The sequence below is a fragment of the Vipera berus genome (assembly GCF_964194415.1).
Source record: "Vipera berus genome assembly, chromosome: 6".
Classification (NCBI taxonomy): Eukaryota; Metazoa; Chordata; class Lepidosauria; order Squamata; family Viperidae; genus Vipera; species Vipera berus.
In genome coordinates, this window is record NC_138208.1 from 71,953,521 (window position 1) to 71,973,822 (window position 20,302).

A 20,302-nucleotide genomic window follows, 5' to 3' on the forward strand; every position below is an offset into this window, starting at 1 on the left:
TTTCAGTCTGCTTCTGTACTGGTTTTGTGTAAATGAAAGAAACAGGTTTTCTAAATTTTTCCTTTTGAATTTTGCTTGTTCAGGTCAAAAGCGTGACATTGCAAACAAGTCCCAGACCTATGGCAATGAATATTCCATCTTTCTGCCCAAATGTGCATTTCAGGTGGACAATAGAAACCTAAAAATGTGCGCCCATGAAAATAAGATCAATATAGTAAACTGCACTGCAAACATTAACAACACAGATACACAGCTTGGGGGCCCTAGAACAGGGATTCCTAAACTTTTTTGCCATTGCGCTTCCCCTAAAAAGTCAAAATGAACACAAATCTACAATGAAAACAGTATGAAAGAAATTTTGGGAAAGGTGGCTTTATTGTAACAGTGCACAACTAAGTTTCTCCCATTCCATCCCTAAGAGTGGTTCGTCTCAGTCTGATAAATCCCGCCCTAGAACTTCTTCTAAGTTGTCCCCAAACTGTAATACACATATATTTCGAAAGGATAAAATTATAAAATATTAGGGGAGTAATCATCTTAGAGGTCCTTAATCTGAATTTGGGCTTTCAGGAAACTACTCAAAAGGCCCAAAGTACACACTGGTTAAGTCCAGACTATTATTACCCATAAGAGAGACAATTAACAACCAGAGCAGCACAGTTTCACCTAATTACTAGGAAACTCAATGCTGGCTGGGGAATTCTGTAAAGTTACTGAGACTGAAGAATACTGGCCTATAGAATTAGGGATAGGGCTATGTCTTTTTGCTCACAGTCAATCTTATTTGTGTAGAATTCTGTGTGATCCTGCTTACAAGTATAGCATGTTCTTCCCTGACAGTTGTGTCATTGCAGCAAAGCGGATTTTACTTTTAGCCTACAAAATAGAGAACAAGATGAACATCATTAGAGATCTGTAACAATGAAGGCAATTCCAACTCAGAAGGCAGCGTAAAGCCTTGTTGCCAATAAAACCCTGAGTAATATCCAAAATGCAGGAGCATTAGACTAATGTCTTGACTGGTGATGAAATTAGTCCATTAGGTGCTTCTAATCCCAAAACATTAAGAACTTTGTAGGTTAACATCAAGCATATGGCCTGGCGTACACTGTTAATTTTAGTACATTTTAAGGTTGCCCTTCTCTTATCTGCTGTTTGGCTGAGAGGGTGAAATAAGCTTAACGCTGCTTAATGCACTTAGTGACTGGAAGTGAATATCTTTTAATCACCCAGTTTTATTCCAGCCAAGATATTTTAAAATATCTTGATGATTAAAGGATAATATGAGAATGGAAAAGGAAATACATTTTTAAAAACTACCTGCACGTGCTCGTGATCATTCTTCCCGAAGAATTTTTAAAAGGAGAAAATAGTTAAACTGTATTGACAGCAAATTTTGATCTAGTTAAATAAATCTGAAGGGTTTTTTTTTTAAAATATAGTGGGATACATTTGTGGACATGACATTTCAAGAGGTTGGTGCAATCCCACTTCTAAGTTTAGTATACATTTCAAAGATGCTTCGGGGAGTATTGGAAAGACCAGGAGGTTTTGCAGTTTCTCAAGAAATAAGCTGAAGCAAAATTGAAATGAAATATGAAAGTCAGAAAAATTGGCTTGAACATAACTAAAATGAAAATGAAAACAAGGATGATAAGCAGTGATCATTTGCTACACCATCTCCAGTTCTCGGGTAAGCACTCAGCTTCCGACTCAGAAGAACCATTTCGCAAGGTATTACAGTATCTGTGAACACTCTTAGTGCCTTGGCTGCAGAAATTGCTTTATTCTATGGTAGTAGAGTGAGTGCCTGTTACTCATCCCAGCTTCTGCCAACCTAGCAGTTCGAAAGCACGTAAAAATGCAAGTAGAAAAATAGGGACCACTACGATGGGAAGGTAACAGTGTTCCGTGCGCCTTTGGCGTCTAGTCATGCCGGCCACATGACCATGGAGACATCCTTGGACAAGTGCTGGCTCTTCAGCTTTGAAACGGAGATGAGCACCGGCCCCTAGAGTTGGAAACGACTAGCACGCATGTGCGGGGGAACCTTTACCTTTACCTTTTATGGTAGCATAGAAGCACGGAGCAATAACAGGTCCTGTTCCCTGAGATACTGTAGGAGTCCTTTCTGCATCTGCCTCTCCTTTTCCTTATTCTGTAAAATCTGTTCTCGCTTTTGGAACCCCTGGCAATTGGCAGCTTCCTTCTTCTTATTTTCCACATCCTGTTCCTTCAGGGCAATTTCTGCATTCTTTTGCATGACTTCTTTTCTATTCCTGAGAAGTGCCTACAGAAAAAGAAGATACTTGATTATTCTGCATATTTACAGCTCTTTTACCAATTCTTTGCAAAGACATTTTATTGCATCAAACTTGTTAACAAAATATTAATGCGATTCTGTGAGAGCAGGTTTGGTGTGGTTAAGGTCTAGAAACGGGGACACTGTGAATTCTAGTCCTATGTTAGGCATGAAAGCTGACTCGTTGACTTTGGCCACTCTCTGAGTCCAACTAATCTCACATAATCCCTGCTGTTGTGGAAAAGAGGAAGGAGTATTGACATGTTTGCCACATTGATTTGCATATGAAAAAAGGCAGGATAAAAATAAAAAAAAATACTGAAAGAAAAATAAATGAAAAAAAAATGCAGCATGGAAGTTTTAACTCGTGAAGAAGACAACTTCCCCCAAATTGGCCAAGTTGCTTCAAAGTTCCAACTAATTCAAATGCTGCTAGAACATATAGAGTAGCAAATTTCGGTAATAAGGCACGCTTTGTAGTAGTAATTAAGCAGGATTTTGATTTTGAGTAGCAGCCCAGCAGCAGTCTGTAGCATTGAAGCAGCCACAATTTCCTCAAATTTCAATCCCTTGGGAGTCGTGGGTCCTGGATTTTGGAGGTATTCTTTAAATAAATCTGTTGGTTAATTTAGGGTAAGGTAAAGGTAAAGGTTCCCCCACACATGCGTGCTAGTCGTTTCCGACTCTAGGGGCCGGTGCTCATCTCCGTTTCAAAGCTGAAGAGCCAGCGCTTGTCCGAGGACGTCTCCGTGGTCATGTGGCCGGCATGACTAGACGCCAAAGGCTCATGGAACGCTGTTACCTTCCCACCGTAGTGGTCCCTATTTTTCTACTTGCATTTTTACGTGCTTTCAAACTGCTAGGTTGGCAGAAGCTGGGACGAGTAACAGGCGCTCACTCTGTTACGCGGCACTCGGGATTCGACCCGCCAAACTGCCGACCTTCTGATCGACAAGCTCAGCATCCTAACCCACTGAGGGTAGCTTGGTTCAAAAATTGTTGCTCTATGTTGCACTATTTTGTCCAGTTAAAGTTCACAAGAATTATAGTTTAATTGTATACAGATATTTATATACATATTTGTAGTTGTATATATGTGCATGGGTGGGTACACACACACACACACACACACACACACAAACGAAATTTGCTTAATTCTGAATAATTAACCCTCAACATTTCCAAGCATCAAGTTCTGAGCAGAAATTCTGATTAAAAATGAAGAAAACACTTGCTTCTTTAAATATCCGTATCATTTAATTTCTTTCCTACATTTGAAATCCATCCCACTTTCAACTTCTGAGCCCTCAAATGCAGCCAGAATAAACTACACAAATGACTCTGATCTTCCATATGTTTACATCGTAACATTTATCTCAGCAGAAAGTTACATTTTCTTTGGTGGAGGTGGCAACTCTTCCTGATAATGCCTCATCTCCCCTTCCCCCCCCCTTTTTTTTCCAGAAATTTGGAAAAAGAGGAAAGTAGAACAGACTCATGCTCTCACCAGCCTCTTTTTTTCCTGGTCATCAATCATTTGATTATACTTTGCCAGCTGCTTCTCCCTCTGCTTGTGCTGTGCCTTGAAGAATTCCTTCCTTTGGCTCTCTTTCTTTCCTTCTTCTTCCCACAAATGGGACTCCTGCCTTCTCCTCTCTGCTGTTGCCTCTCGCAGCTGCTCCAGATGCTGCTCAGCCCTGTCACTCTGCTCCTGCAGCCGCTGTGAGCCTTGCAATGCCCGCTGGAGAAACTGCTGCCTGTTTTAAGAAATGAGGCTCAGCTTTTAACCTGTGTTTTTTTTAAAAAAAGACCGTATTTCTTTATAAGCACATCCCAGCACGCTAAATAAAACAATGAGCAACAAAACTTTACTTCTGAATTCACATTTTAAGTTTGCAAGCCTTTGTCGAGTTAGGCTTATATGAGATCATTTTCAGAAAAAATAATTAGGCACGTTTAATTTTTCACATGATCAGGGGTTCATACAATCCCAGGAAAGCATACGTAGGAAAATACTAAATAGGAACAGATGAAATCTAACATAATCAGAATCATAACAACTCTGTTCATGGACAGCAATTGAAAAAAGGAATTGTTACTATGTCTTTTAACAATTATGATCCATTTTCATATATTTTATCAACATGTGAATGATGTGTGATAAATACTATTTTGATTTTTACAATGAGGACTACGAGATCTCAGGTTTTTGACACAGGTAGAGAACTTAATCTCTCATTCTGTGGCTGAAGCAAGAACCTTCTATTTGTAAAGAAAATTATCTCCCATAAGTAACAAGAACTGAAGGCAAAAGTCACAGAAGAACTCTGTAGCTTCAGATTATATTCTCTTCTAACCAATCTGGAGATACAGCAATCCATTACCTCTTATTTTCAAGTCGCATCTCTCTTTTGTGATGGCTTTCCCGCTGTTGTTGCTCTTTCTTAAGCTGTCTCTGCTCCCACTTTTGTCGTTTGAAGTTTATCTTAGCTGAGTTGGCATCCACATCTCTGGGACCATCCCAAGGGGCTTCCTTCTCTATTAATCTCTGAAAAAAAGAGATCCCTTTATATCGGGGTAAGTTTTTTTCCAAGTCTGTCTGTTAGTTTTCACCTCAAAGCAAAGCTGAGGTGTCCCTCAGACAGTTTAGGCCCAGTACTTCATAAATGAGCTATGCACAACTATGGTCTTCAAAAGCTGCCTTTCCCTGTAATATTATATAGATGAGAGGAGGAATATTTTCACCTGTCCAGATGGTGGTGCACTGTAGCTCCTTCTCATGTGCAAAACAGATTCAATAGCTAAACGATCTTTCTTCAGTGACCTGTCCACCCAGTCAAGCTTAGCCTGGAGTTTGGAACTGTTAGCAAAGTAAGTTTTCTGAGAAGTATTTCTTTGGGAAAGCTGGGTTAAAGATCCACTCAGGCTGGGCTGTAAAAAACCTGTTATATGAGATAATTACTTTCACTGCAGAGGTAAATAATAATAATGGTATAGATATCTAATGGTATAGGGCTAATTCAATAAAGTTGTTGTTGTTGGTATAGATATGATGAAGACATTGATTTGAAAAGGGGAAACATCATGTAGCTATAGATGGCTACTTGGCCTAAGTTACATTCCTTTTATGTGGTTGATGTCTCTGAAGAAATGAAAAATCTGGCTCCTCAGATATTACTCTGGTGCAACCACCAGCGTTCCTCCTCTTTGGTTTTGCTATCTCAGGATTTAGTTGATAATTGAAGGCTGTGTGTCCCTCACCCTTGCTTACAGTGATCTCTTTAATGTAGTTCCCCTTTTAAAAAAAACCAAAACAAAAATGAGGATGCTTCTATTCATTGTTCTTCTATGTTCTATGTTTTTAATGCAATTTCCTTCACTTGATGTCTGTAAAAACATTGAGGTTAAGGACAATAACCTTTTTCTCAAGGATAATCGCACTTAGAATTCATCAGAAAAGAAAATGAGTACAAAGAATCACATCCTTATCACAATGACACAATACTGTATGTGATGTAGCCATGGCAATATTGTAAATGTACAAATCCAAAGACAGGGATCCCTGGAGCCTCATTCATACCAGATACAGAGAAATACTGTTCTCCTGAGAGAGGGCAATAGAGGCCCATCTGCTGATCAGTGACATCACCAGATCTCCTGACCTTCTCTTTATTATGAGTAGAAAGAAGCTGAATGTGCCCAGAAGGTTAAGGTAAACTATGCTGATACATTAGTTTCAATGTCTATCAGCAAGTCACCAAAACACCCCACATCTCTTTTAATATAGTTACGCACATTTCTGTTTTGGTTGAGTTGTCCATTTGCTTGTATTGGTTGCTATATCAACCACGGTGCCAGTATGGTTTGTTGTATCTTCCGAATCCATCGCTATCTGGTCCTACCCAAAATCAAGAAAAAAGCCCCACTGAATACAGTAAAGATGATAAGGATGGAAATACTTAGCTATCCTATGATGTTCAGCTTAGGAATTTTTTTTAACAATATTTGGCAATAGCTTATAATTGCTTTGGGGAATAGGGCGTGGAGAGATTTCTTGCCAGAGATGTGAGCTATAAGCTATAATCAACATAATCTTGTACCTTACTGGGTTCTGCAACTTTGATTTCCTTCTCTTCCCAAGATTTTGCATCTGCTAAATTTGTTTCCTTCTTTAGTTTGCTGCTATCTTCTTTTGCATCCTTATCATTTTCCAAAGTGGGAGGTTTGCCTTTTGAAAATTGGCCTTCTAATTTCTTGCTCAACTCCTCTTTTGATGGGCTGACTCTTGATATCAAAGTATCGTCTGCCCATGTTGAACCTATTGGAGATATACTATGATTCTGTAGTGGACAGCAGAAAGACCAAGGAGAAAAATGGGTATTGCTACCACAGACACCAATACAATTGATCTTTAGAGTCTGAGGCCAAGGCATCCAAGGTAAATGGTTATTCCTGCAAGGTTCAGAAGCTCGGTATCCAGGTGGCACAACAGAAGGATAATCTGGATTCTGTTCCACCAACAGCTGCCTGGCTGTCAGTGGCATCTGAAGCTCAAGAACAATGCGCTCATACAACAAAAGAGGGATCCTCACGGCAACATCTGCTGATATTGTCTTAGTCTGGCCATTCCAGAAGTTAATCAGCACTTTGCTATTTTGAAAAGCTGTAAAGGGAAATACAAAGGGAGCCGTATTTCAGAAGGAAACAACATCTGTCTCATTGCTATGCTAGGGGTAACTCCAGCCGCTGCTATCAGTAGATATTGCTCCTCTGTGGATTCTTGTTTCGGTTGGCAGGCTTCCCTATGGAAATCATTTAAAGCAGGGATAGGCAGCCATCTTGTACTGTAACATTTTTTTCCCCACCCAAAATTTGTGTCACCAGAATAGGCAATTTGGAGGGAAGGGGTGTGTGTGTCTTCAGAACTGATTTAAGTTTTCACAAGTTTTAAGTCAACCGTTTTAGTCATTAACTTGCTAATTCCTTCTCCCCAACAAGAAACAGGCTGAGTAGTTTTGCCCTGGTGGGGCAGACTATCTGCCACTGTTTTAGAGCATAATTGTTGTTAACACTGGTATTTTCTATTTAAGGATATTTTGTATAATTAAATGCTTAATTGCAAATAATAATAATAATAATAATAATAATAATAATAATAATAATAATAATACTCAGTTGGCTATTCTAAAATCCATGTAATATTTGCAAAGAAACACCACCAACCTTTTGTGAATGCCCTTAATAAACCTAATGCATTTTGGATGGCTGTGCGGAAGATTAAAAGGAGGGAAAGTAGCAGTTGCAGCCCCATTTCCCCTCCTCCCTCTACTTTATTTTTCCAAGCACACCTCCTCCCCTTTTGAAAGGAGGCAAGTGTGGTATCCCTTTGTCTTCTGAGCAAGGATTGCAAAAATGCAATAGATGTTTAATGGAAAGAAGGCAAATTAAGCCATACCTGAATAATCTGACCTGGTTTCTGCTACTTGGAGAACAATGCCTGGGCCATACCGTCTGCCGTTCTTCTCCCATGGAGCAAGGGTCCCATCTCCTGCAGATAATGGCTGCCACCTGGCATCATCGTAATGGATGATGTCATAGAGAGGCGTTTCTTGCCTTCGAAATGGAGCCTTACCTTTCCGTGATCGCTGGCATCTTTCAAACTCAACTAGAACATGTTCACTGGAATCCTGTGAAATGAAGCCAGAAATCCTGTCCTTCAAACCTGTATAAAGGCAGAGGTAAAGGTTTCCCCTGTCTAGTCCTGTCCAACTCTAGGGGGCAATGCTCATCTCTTCCTTAGCCTTTCTTAGCATTGTCACTTCCGTGGTCATGTGGACAGCATGACTATACGCTGAGGCACACAGAACATGGTTACCTTCCCACTGAAGTGCTACCTATTTGTCCACTTACATTTGCATGCTTTCGAACTTGCTAGGGAGGCAGAAGCTGGAGCAAGTAACCGGAGCTCACCCTGTCATGCAGCACTCGGCTCTCGAACCCGGGCTGTCGGCTTTCCAGCATCTTTAACCGCTTAGCCATCGTGCCCCCTAAATCTGTATAGAGTCATCTTATAATCACTATCTTCATTTTGAAGGACACGTCTCCATTATATAGAAATGTCTATATTTCCATTTCAAAGACACTAAGTTTGTCTTGTTCTTTACAGTACATTATTCTTAAAGTGGTTTGCACAGCACAACAGAACCATCAAACTGAATAAATATAAACAGAGTACTTGTTGTGATTCAGGGTCAGCCTGTGGGTTTGGCAGTTGGGTGGGACGATTCAGAGGAGGAGGAGGGGGGTGTTGGAGAGGTTGCTGAGGGTGTTGGAGAGCTTGCTGATGAGAGCCCTCAGCCAGGCCCCTCCCACCTGGTTACGACGCAGACCCAGCTGTGTGAGCCTAACAGCGTGGATGAAGATGACCCACAGCTGGCCCTGTTCAAGGACGCCCGACGCAGGAGGTAGTCAATCAGGAGTAAACAGAGGAAGGCAATGGGGCACCTCGGAAGGAGGCAGAGAGAAGCCACGCCCTGAACTGTTTAAAAGGGGAATGCGTGGGAGGGCTGGTTTGCTGAAGGCAACCGTTTGAATAGCTCCTGTTTCATGGTTCGTGTTTGCTCTCTTTGCTCTGTTTGCTCTGTTTTAAGTTAATAAATTTGGCAGGCTTAGTTCCAGCCTCTTGCCTTCTTGTAAAAGGGGTTGTCCCTGCTTTTTCTGCAGGGCCGGTAGCAGGCTGGTACAGAACAGTACTGTAGATGACATTTCACCAGAGCCTTGGCAAATAACTTTATCCTGCAGTCTTTTCAGAAAGATTATTTCTCATGAATAGCCCATGGCAGCTCGAGGAAGAGACAATGTGCAACTTTCCTGCTGCACCTTCCTCCATAGTAGCAGAAGCTTTGTTTAGCCTGGCTTTTAATACAAATACAGTCCCCCAAAGCTTTTATAATATGTCTTTGTATGGTCCTATCCCAGGAACTCCAGATTGTACACACAGCACTCCCATTTCCAATTTGATTTCCATAGTGACAGCCCTATGAGGAAAGTTGTGCCGTAAGATAATGGCTAATTCATGACCTTTAAAATCACACCACTCTGGTTCAAAGAGACACGTATAAAATGGTACTCTTGTATAAGACACAAGCCAAATGAACCATCAAGTCTGGCTGACATGGGAAAATTTCCCCAGTCTTTTTAAAAATCAGGTGTGATGAAACCCACTTAGAATCTACCTGTTTCAGTCCAACTGCACATACAAAACCAATGGTGGAAGAAGTCAATACAGCAATATCTATTGATCCTCAACCCATTATATATTGAGATGATTAGTGATTACCTTCACTTTTTGGACAATATGACTGAGATAGTAATAGCCATCTGTCTGTTTTCTGGCAAGGACTTGAATCCCTCTCAGCAAATGATGGCTGTTTGTGGAACAGTCTTCTAAATTCTCTTGCACGGAACTTCTTAAACACGTATTACAAGTATCTGAACTCCATGCACCCAAAGGAAACCTGTAAGAGAGGAAACCAACAGGCATTAGGAAGTGCAAGATTGCTCACCAGAGAATTGGGATTACTGATACAAATGGATTAATGATAAGTATCAATCTTATTGGCACTTACATCTTTATTCCAATATTGGTAAAATGATCAATAATAACATTAAAATCCATTGGTACCTAAACTTACAGTTTTGTGCAATGATCTGTCAGTGGAGGGAAGCTGAGATTGCCGATGCTACCAGGATGATGAAAACCCAAATTACAGCCAGTCTTATCCTAAAAGGATGGAAGAAATTAGAGAGCAATAATTTGACATTCTTCTGGGAATTTAGATTGGTAAAAATACACAGTATTTGGGTCCTTTCCAACAATTTGATTTCGTGTGTTGCTTTACAGATTGTTCATTTCTTCATGACTAAGATTATCAAAGAGTCATACTATGAATGGCAAGACAATTCTTCTCTTCAATATGTCTGAATGCTCTCCGTTAACTCCCTGATGCTTATGAAGACTTTTCTGTCATGATTCATAGGTGCCTACTAAAGACTTACTTCTTCAACCAGAGCTTCCTACAGCATTACTATAAATTTTGTCCTCCTCTTTTCTTTCCACCTTTTAATACACATACAGTATCTGGTTTTTATTAAATATGAATTTTATAGCTTTTACAATGTTTCATTAATTATGACATTTTCTACTTTAATAATGGTTATTTTTGTTCTTTAAAACTGCTGTGAGATGGATGCCTCATAAAGGCATTAAAAAAATCAACAAAAGAAAAAAAATGAGTCTTTGTAAAAGTAACTCAACAGACTGAATTTTCATGTGATCAAACGAATATAGTTTAACAAGTCAAACTACTTTTCTTTGGTTAACCAAAGAATCACAGTAGTTATCCCCCAAATCAAGTGGTCAGATTCAAAATGTCATTTTACCTCACAGGAAGCTCCATCAATAGCTTGGAAAGTACCACCAGACATCTTGGCTACATTCACCAATAGCTTTTGACAGCTAATTTTATTGTCCTCTCCATTTTCTACCAATTGCACAATATGCATTGGACACAATTGCTTTGACTCTTTCAGGCGGTTACAGATTTCTTCCACAGAGCCTTCGGGCAAACCGCTGGTGAACAGATATATTGCTTGGCAGCTGGGATCCTCTGTTGCTTCTTCAATGGCATTCCAAGCACTGGCTTTTGCCTTGCTATTCATTTGCAGAGTTCTGATCCAAGAAGCTGCACCCACAATGTTGATGAGGGAACATTCTACCAATTCATTCTGCCATTTTAACACCTGGAGAAGAAATGGGTTGTCTCTTCAATGGATCAAAACAGAAATGCTATTATAACATTGCATCTTTCAAACATTACTCCTTTGAATAAATGTTGCTATATTTTGAAAATCTTTTTTAAATGGAGGCCCCCTTCTCCCTGCACTAACAAACAGAATTGCTTTGATTTGGAGTGCTAATCAACACAAACTTCATTATGTGGAAGCACTCTAGAGTGAAATAGCTCTTTTGTTCCATTTCATAACTTTTTCATTACCTTGCTGGAACACCAGATGATATTGAACATCGAATCCATTAGTCTGCTACCCAGTGAATATAGAGTTTTTATAAGAAGTTCTTTCATGATATGTGGATTGGAAGGATTACATTCTGAAGTATACACAACAAAAATCACGTTGTGTTCATGAATGCCAGTCAATAATGGTACAATAGTCTGACAGAGATGAGGCATCCTAGATTGCAAACATTAATCACACAAAATAACAATTAATGACAAATTTGTAAATGCATAAACATTTCATCAATGTTTTAAGTAGTTGCACAATGGTTTTGCTTCTAACAGTGGGATGAATCCAGGCTGAGTCAAGGGCTGTTGAAATTCATGGAATTTGACTTAACTGTAACTTAGTTTCTACACATTTCTCTGCTTAATTTAAGATTAAATCTCAATTGCTGCTTTCTGATTTTCCTAAATTTCCTGTCTATTTACATTAGTATAAACTCTCCTGATTTCCCCAAATAATTTCTCTCGAAATATAAAGGACATTCACATGCTTTTTTTCCCCTTCTTCCAAAAAAGAAATACCAAAAAAGTTAGGTAACTTGTAATACTAATAGTGATAAACAATGGTCTCTTCTGGATTAATTTATATAAATTATGGAATCATGGAATGATAAAATAAACTTTTGAAATTTGCTGCCACAAGACACTAAAATTTTATATACTGTTTTATTTTCAAGTTAGGGAGCCAGAACAGAATGCTATTGGTTTAAATCTGGTGCATTCATGCAGCACAGATATAAAGCTTCTTGCCATTGATAAATGCTGAAACATGGATGAAGTCAGCCTTGAATCTGCTGGCCCTCAAGAGGGAGACCAGGACTGTGCACCTCTACACATTCTCTGAAACTATTGTAATTAATTTCCTTATGTTTGGAAATTCTTGACCTGAGCAGCTGAAGCTCGTAGGTTGTTTCTGAATCTGTCACTTGATTCTTTGTTAGGACTGCTCCATTTATCAATCAACAACTATCAATCAAATAAGTGGAACCTTAGAGGCAGGGGCACGACTGCTGTGAGTCAATAGCATGGGGACATCTTTCATTATCATGTCTTGTTTAAAAGCTTCTAAAGGCACCTGTCTGGATGTTTTTAGAATCACTATAGAGTAGTCAGGGACGCGGTGGCTCAGTGGGTTAGGACGCTGAGCTTGTCGATCAGAAGGTCGGCAGTTTGGCGGGTCGAATCCCGAGTGCCACGTAACAGAGTGAGGGCCTGTTACTCGTCCCAGCTTCTGCCAACCTAGTAGTTCAAAAGCACATAAAAATGCAAGTAGAAAAATAGAGACCACTACGGTGGGAAGGTAACAGCGTTCCATGCGCCTTTTGCGTCTAGTCATGCCGGCCACATGACCACGGAGACGTCCTCAGACAAGCGCTGGCTCTTCGGCTTTGAAAGGGAGATGAGCACCGGCCCCTAGAGTCAGAAATGACTAGAGTAGTCATTGATGGTCCTGGGTGCTACCGACGCCATAATCCATAACCATCTCTTCCACAAGGAAATCAGGGCCTATAAGTAGGTTACCCAAAGGTACTTCCATTTAAAGATAATAACACTTCGAGATCAATTTTTGAAAAGCCACCAAAAATAATTTCGAAATATATAAACATGCCAACTAGCTAACTAAGACAGTAACCGTATAACAGAATTGGAAGGGGCCCTGGAGGTCTTGTACTCCCAACTCCCTGCTCAAACAAGATCCTTATTCCACCTATACCACCATTCCAGACAAATGGCTGCCCAATATCTTCTTGAAAACCTCCAGTGATGGGAGCACCCACAACTTCTGGAGGCAAGCCATTCCATTGTTTAATTATTCTCACTGTCAGGAAATTTCTCCTTAGTTCTAGGTTGGAACTTTCCTAAATAAGTTTCTATCTGTTACTTCTTGTCTTGCCCTCAGGTGTTTTGGAGAATAAGGCAACCCCCTCCTGTCTGTGACAGCTCCTCAAATATTGGAAGACTGCTCTCAAGTAGCTCCTAGTCCTTCTCTTGGTTAAAGTACTAGAGTCCCAGGGGTAGGCAACCTCGGCTCTTTTATGACTCATGGACTTCAACTCCCAGAATTCCTGAGTCAGCTGGGAGTTGAAGTCCATGAGTCATAAAAGAGCCGAGGTTGCCTACCCCTGTACTAGACAATACCCAGTTCCTGTATGTTTCATCCTCCAGACTAACCATATAAACACAAAAATACAAAAAAAGAGCAAATGATAATACTACTGGGAAGTTTCCCTATCCATAGCAATGCTATATCCCTGTCTTTTTAATTTCTAAGAAACAGAGCAGTATCTTGTTCTGCTGTACTTACTGTTCATCCATCATATTTGCACATACCTCCCACCTTCTTCTTGTAGGCTGCTGCTCCCGGTCACCCCTTTCCTCTGCCTGTCTTCCAACTCACCGGAATCCAAATCACCACCTCGCTGCCTAGCAACCACCAGGCACCACAGACTAAACCAGGGATAGGCAACCTCGGCTCTTTTATGACTCATGGACTTCAACTCCCAGAATTCCTGAGTCAGCTATGCTGACTCAGGAATTCTGGGAGTTGAAGTCCATGAGTCATAAAAGAGCCGAGGTTGCCTATCCCTGGACTAAACCATTTCTAGCCACCTCTATTGGGAAGGACAACCCTCTGCTGCACGTTTGCAACATGTCCCGCCCGCAGCAGTCAGCCTCGACGGATCTCAAAAGAGCAGAGCAGAATAGGACTGAGTTAGCGGTGGGATGGGAGGAAGTACCCGGGCTGAATTGAAGTTGTATTTTTAAAAAAAAAAATGACAGGAGGTGGTTTTATAAAAATTATTTACAAAAAAATATATATACTTGGACTTTGGTGTAGACTTCATGGAGTTTTGTGTCCATGCAGTTCCAGGAATCCAGCCCAACTTGGAAGAATCTTTGTTTCACTTTTTATCAGTTAATGTTCCGGTTCCACTCACGGGGGACAACTTGCGAGCGATAACCAAACACGACCCTCGGACCAGACGTCTTCAAACTCGGCCCTTTTATGACTCATGGACTTCAACTCCCAGAATTTCTCAGCCAGGCATGCTGGCTGAGGAATTCTGGGAGTTGAAGTCCATGAGTCATAAAAGGGCCGAGTTTGAAGACCCCCTGCTCTAAAAGAACCCGTGTCCAGTTCCGTCAGGGGAACTGTTCCGGGACTCCCATTGGAGCGCGCTAAAGACAGGCACACCTTCCAGCCAATCAGAGTGCGGGTTACCGGGAGCTTCCGCCAGCCCGGCAACCGTAAATAACCTTGGTGGTGGCTGCAGGTCTCAGCGGCCTCCGGGATGGCCGGGCCTCTGTGCCGAACGGCGGGAGGGCTGAGCTTGCTGAGTCGACTCGTGCGCTCCGGAAGCAAGCTGGGCCCGCGCCCGGGAGTGCGGCGGTGAGTGAGGCAGCTCGGCGAGCCCGGGGGTTGGGGCAGGTGAGAGAAGGGAAAAGGCTGAGCCCGGGCGTGTCCGGGTGAGTTGTTGCCTGAGTTCACCTTTCCACTGTAGGGAAAAATCGGGCTCTGGTAGCCCCTTTCCAAGCGAGCACACTTCATCAAAAGGCCTAATAAGCTTTCCTGAGGCGCAAAGGCAGATTCACAATTAGCTAAGGCAGGGGTCTTCAAACCTGGCCCTTTTATGACTTGTGGACTTCAACTCCCAGAATTCCTCAGCCAGGCACGCTGGCCGAGGAATTCTGGACGTTGAAGTCCACAAGTCATAAAAGGGCCAAGTTTCAAGACCCCTGAACTAAGGCATATAAAATGGCATAAATGGGTCTTCTCTGCACTCTTTCTAGCATTTGAAGGGATTAACTTTGAACACTTCCGATGGGAAAGGAAAAAGCCACAGCATATTGTAGACCAGGGGTCTTCAAACTTGGCCCTTTTATGACTTGTGGACTTCAACTCCCAGAATTCCTCAGCCAGCTTTGCTGGCTGAGGAATTCTGGGAGTTGAAGTCCACAAGTCATAAAAGGGCCAAGTTTGAAGACCCCTGTTGTAGACGGAAAACATGCAAACTTGGAAAGAAGGGAAACTCTACTCTCCTATGAAAAAGCTTTGTGCATGTTTTGTGCATGTTTAAGGCACCAAGCTAGAAACTGGGAGATCAGAAGTCTTAGACTTGTCTTAGATGCAAGGCCAGCTGGTTGACCTTAGCCAGTCACTCTCTCAGCTCTAGGGAGCCTGCAGTGGCAAGCCACTTTGCAAAACCTTGCCAAAAACTCTTCAGGAACTAGTCCAGGCAATTGGCAGGAATCAAAATTGGATTTGAAGGTGCACATACACAAATACCTTCATTAATAATATTAAAAGGCATAAATGTATTGGGTTTCAGATATGTGGTGATTGTTTCTCTGCCAAAGTTACGGAGAAAAATATACCTGCCTATCATGCAGATCTATGGGACGCGGTGGCTCAGTGGGTTAGGACGCTGAGCTTGTCAATCAGAAGGTCGGCAGTTTGGCGGGTCGAATCCCGAGTGCCGCATAACAGAGTGAGCGCCTGTTACTCGTCCCAGCTTCTGCCCACCTAGCAGTTTGAAAGCATGTAAAAAATAGGGACCACTACGGTGGGAAGGTAACAGTGTTCCGTGTGCCTTTGGCATCTAGTTATGCTGGCCACATGACCACGGAGACATCCTCGGACAAACGACAAACGCTGGCTCTTCAGCTTTGAAATGGAGATGAGCACTGGCCCCTAGAGTCGGAAACGACTAGCACGCATGTGCGGGGGAATCTTTACCTTTACCTTTATCATGCAGATAACAAACCTAGTTATCTGCATCCAAGGTAGCCACAAAGTGAAAGAAAGATCTTGGTTTGCACAAGGAAGTGAGGCTTAGTAGGTTCTGAAACATTTATTGCGTCAGTGAAATGGGAATGGATATTCTTACTTTACAGAAGTTTATTTTGATGCCTTTTTCAGAAGTAAATACTTGTAAAATATTTCTTTCTTTTTCTCTAAATTCTCTCATTTTTTCTCCTCTCTCTTCCATCATAGTAAAAATAAAAAAACCATCTTTAAGTGATAGCAAAGATTAATTACCTAATGTATGATGTACTGAATGCTCTAAAGCATTTTAGAAATGTGGCATTGTGTTTTGGGAGTATGCTTATAAATGGCAAAATACAGAATATGTTGTATTGAAATTGTTAATTCCAGTCAAATCTGTCACAGAAAGCCACTCTGTCAGAGAAAGCCACTGTTTTCTCATCTGTCCCATGACGCAGTACAGTGGGGATTCCCATTTAAGTAAAATCCTGCATTCAGTACCTTATTTTCCAATTTCCTTGTTATTCTGCTAAACATATACAACTGAGATTAAAGAACTGCTGGCTGCTTTGTATTTGTCTTGCAGGGCAAGTGAAGGTGTACATGTTAATAGTCACTACCGTCAATTTTTACCACCACCACAGTTTGCAGTAATAATTGGTGAAACAGCCAGTAGTCTCATGTGGTTCTGGATTTTGTGGCGCTTCTGGCATGACTCGGATGAAGTGCTGGTAAGAGCTGTTAAATTGGAAACTACTGCAAAGGAATAGCTTTCTTAACACAGAATATATTGTAATATAACAGCTGGGTGAAAGGCCATTCTGTTTCACTTGTCTCACATGTTTATTTTAACACACATGAACACATATGTTTATTTTAACACACATGAACCACAGGAGCATGTTCTATCTCTCAAGATGCAAGAGCTTTGTAGAATCCTGCTGCCCAGACTAGGAGCTCACTTAGTGTAACACGTTGTCTATTTAACCTTATCTGGAGCATCAAGCTAATAATCATCATCCTTATGCATCTCCAACCAAATCTCATATATTCCTCATTAACAGTCTTTTTAGGAGGACTTTTAGGGCATTAAAGACAATTTTCTAGTGAATAGAATAGAGCTGGAAGGGACCTTGGAGGTCTTCTAGTCCAGCCTCCTGCTGGAGCAGGAGAACCTATACCGTTTCAGACAAGTGACTGTCTCGTTAGGTTTACCCCAACTTAAACCATCTAGATGTTCTGTTCTTCAAGTGTCATCAGCTTCAACCAGGATTGTCAATGTTGAAGACTTGTTATTCGTCTGTCAAAAATTCTGGAAGTCAAACAGAGAAAGGTTACTTTAGCTGAAATGTTAGTAACGTGGTTGTTAAGTGAATCTGGCTTCCCCATTAATTTTGCTTATAAGAAGGTCGCAAAAGGTGACTGTTGTAAGTCAAGAACTACCTGTATGAGGTACAGTCATAACTACTGCATGTTCAGTGCCATCTTAAATTTGAATGGTCACTGAACGAGTGGTCATTAAATGTGAATCACTTATGTAGTAGAGTAGAAAAGTAGAAGAGTAGAAGAAACAGTGACCTGGAGTATATAGAAAAAAAATCCCAACCAGCTGAAGAGTACTTTGTACTTGTTCTCTTAGAGATGGCAAACAAGTAATTTATTATATTGATTTGTGCACATAAGATTACTTTTTCCTGCATATTGTATTACCAACAGTATTAGATTTAGTATGTGGATCGAGAACTACCAGAAGTACAGGCAGGATTTCGAAGAGGCAGAGGAACTAGAGATCAAATTGCTAACATACGCTGGATCATGGAGAAAGCTAGAGAGTTCCAGAAAAACATCTACTTCTGCTTCATTGACTATGCTAAAGCCTTTGATTGTGTGGATCATAACAAACTGTGGCAAGTCCTTAAAGAGATGGGCATACTAGACCATCTTATTTGTCTCTTGAGAAACCTATATGCGGGCCAAGAAGCAACAGTGAGAACTGGACACGGAACCACCGATTGGTTCAAAATTGGGAAAGGAGTCCGGCAAGGCTGTATACTGTCGCCTTTCCTATTTAACTTATATGCAGAGCACATCATGAGAAAGGCAGGGCTAGATGAATCAAAAGTTGGAATTAAGATTGCCGGAAGAAACATCAACAACCTAAGATATGCAGATGATACCACTCTAATGGCAGAAAGTGAAGAGGAACTAAAGAGCCTCTTGTTGCGAGTGAAGAAGGAGAGTGCAAAAGTTGGGTTGAAACTAAACATTAAGAAAACCAAGATCATGGCATCTGGCCCTCTCAATTCCTGGCAAATAGATGGGGAAGAAATGGAGGTAGTGACAGATTTTATTTTCCTGGGCTCCAAGATCACTGCAGATGGGGACTGTAGCCAAGAAATTAAAAGACGCTTGCTCCTTGGGAGGAAAGCCATGGCAAATCTAGACAGCACACTAAAAAGCAGAGACATCACCCTGTCAACAAAAGTGCGTATAGTCAAGGCTATGGTCTTCCCAGTTGCAATGTATGGCAGTGAAAGCTGGACCATAAGAAAGGCTGAGCGCCTAAGAATTGAAGCCTTTGAACTATGGTGCTGGAGAAGACTCCTGCGAGTTCCTTGGACTGCAAGGCGATCAAACCGGTCAGTCCTAGAGGAGATCAACCCTGACTGCTCTTTAGAAGGCCAGATCCTGAAGCTAAAACTCAAATACTTTGGCCACCTAATGAGAAGGAAGGACTCACTGGAGAAGAGCCTAATGCTGGGAAAGATTGAGGGCAATAGAAGAAGGGGACGACAGAGAATGAGGTGGCTGGATGGAGTCACTGAAGCAGTAGGCGTGAGCTTAAATGGACTCCAGAAGATGGCAGAGGACAGGAAGGCCTGGAGGAACATTGTCCATAGGGTCGCGATGGGTCGGACACGACTTCGCAACTAACAACAACAAATTAGATTTAGGAAAAGAGCAGTCTTGTCCTTGATTATACATGGTTATTTCTTGCTTCTTTGGGAATTTGTACAAGATACCAAACCTTGGACAAAGCGTGTTTCCAACTTTTGCATGTCCTCTTACTATTATTCCCATGCCAGCTAGTATTTCGTTTTATTCTTCCTATCTGCTATAGTGATGGCTTCTAGCTTCTTTTGTGGTGTTCGTTAAATATGGCTTGGATTGTGTTTGCTAATCTTTATTGATGGCAGAATTCAACAGATAGCATTCAGAGACTTGAACATTTAAATAATTGTTTGTAATCCTACATTCAGACACTTGCAATATTAATTGGAATTGGCCAAAAATCCCACTCCATAGAATATATATAATGTAGCCTGTTCAGACCAAGACTGACTAAACAAGATTATAGACAAATTGGAGAATTGTTATACTTCTCCTAATAATGCTGAATATAGCTTTTTAACATTATTTAGGTATCCTAAAATTGGAATGCAAAATTCTACTCAGATTTATTTTATTTTTTCTCAAAACACCAATTCTGTCATACTGAGTGATCTGCTTTTGACAGTTTCAAAAAAAATCAGCTTTGGGGGGCTGAATTTGGAAGGGGAAGAAAGCTGTATATTAGCGTTTATGTGTTCCTGGAGTATTATTGGATTACAGCTATGCTCCAAAGCTGGGATTATCTGATTTTGTCTGCTTGCAGAAGTGCTTGACTCAAGGCTGTGAAACAATTTTCTGTTTGGAAAGTAACCTAAAATGTTCAACTTTTCTATTTTTCCCTAACAGGGTCACTTTCCTTACCCAGATTCTTCTTTGTGGACAGATGAAGAGCTAGGAATTCCTCCAGATGATGAATAATAAACATGTGATTTCAAAGTGGCTCTTTATTACTTTGCTTAATAAGAAAGCATTAATTAAGATCTACTGTTGCAAAATAAGGAATATCACATTAAAATTGAACTACACCAGAAACGTCTGCAGTGCTGTTTCTTATTACCCACTTCTAGGGGCATATTTCACCATCCTGTTTCACCTTGTATTTTGTTTCAGCCTATTTATTTTTCTAATACTAGGAATTATTCAGATGTGGAACAACTACATTTTTAAAAAATTAAATAACAGTAAGCAGACTTTAAAAAAACACTTGAAGCAGTATTTAGAATCTGGTCTCAAGGATGGAATTGTATTATGTAGACT

The 20,302-nt window shown here is 40.9% G+C and overlaps 2 protein-coding genes across 2 annotated transcripts; one reads left to right on the top strand and one right to left on the bottom strand.

Annotated features, from left to right (window-relative positions):
- Nucleotides 1–356: 356 nt before the first annotated feature.
- On the bottom strand, nucleotides 357–14,378 carry LOC308669668 (uncharacterized protein). Its single transcript, XM_081330512.1, has 13 exons — nucleotides 14,193–14,378; nucleotides 11,359–11,554; nucleotides 10,745–11,104; nucleotides 9,997–10,085; nucleotides 9,642–9,819; nucleotides 7,758–7,989; nucleotides 6,403–6,965; nucleotides 6,098–6,200; nucleotides 5,048–5,244; nucleotides 4,687–4,850; nucleotides 3,810–4,059; nucleotides 2,057–2,290; nucleotides 357–876 (listed from the first exon to the last, which is right to left on the bottom strand). The coding sequence occupies exons 2-12, from the start codon at nucleotides 11,551–11,553 to the stop codon at nucleotides 2,066–2,068; spliced, it is 2,556 nt and encodes an 851-aa protein (XP_081186638.1). The 5' UTR covers nucleotide 11,554; nucleotides 14,193–14,378; the 3' UTR covers nucleotides 357–876; nucleotides 2,057–2,065.
- A 197-nt stretch (nucleotides 14,379–14,575) lies between these two features.
- NDUFB2 (NADH:ubiquinone oxidoreductase subunit B2) lies at nucleotides 14,576–20,095 on the top strand. Its single transcript, XM_081331158.1, has 3 exons — nucleotides 14,576–14,776; nucleotides 16,740–16,884; nucleotides 19,892–20,095. The coding sequence occupies exons 1-3, from the start codon at nucleotides 14,679–14,681 to the stop codon at nucleotides 19,961–19,963; spliced, it is 315 nt and encodes a 104-aa protein (XP_081187284.1). The 5' UTR covers nucleotides 14,576–14,678; the 3' UTR covers nucleotides 19,964–20,095.
- The last annotated feature ends 207 nt before the right edge of the window (nucleotides 20,096–20,302 follow it).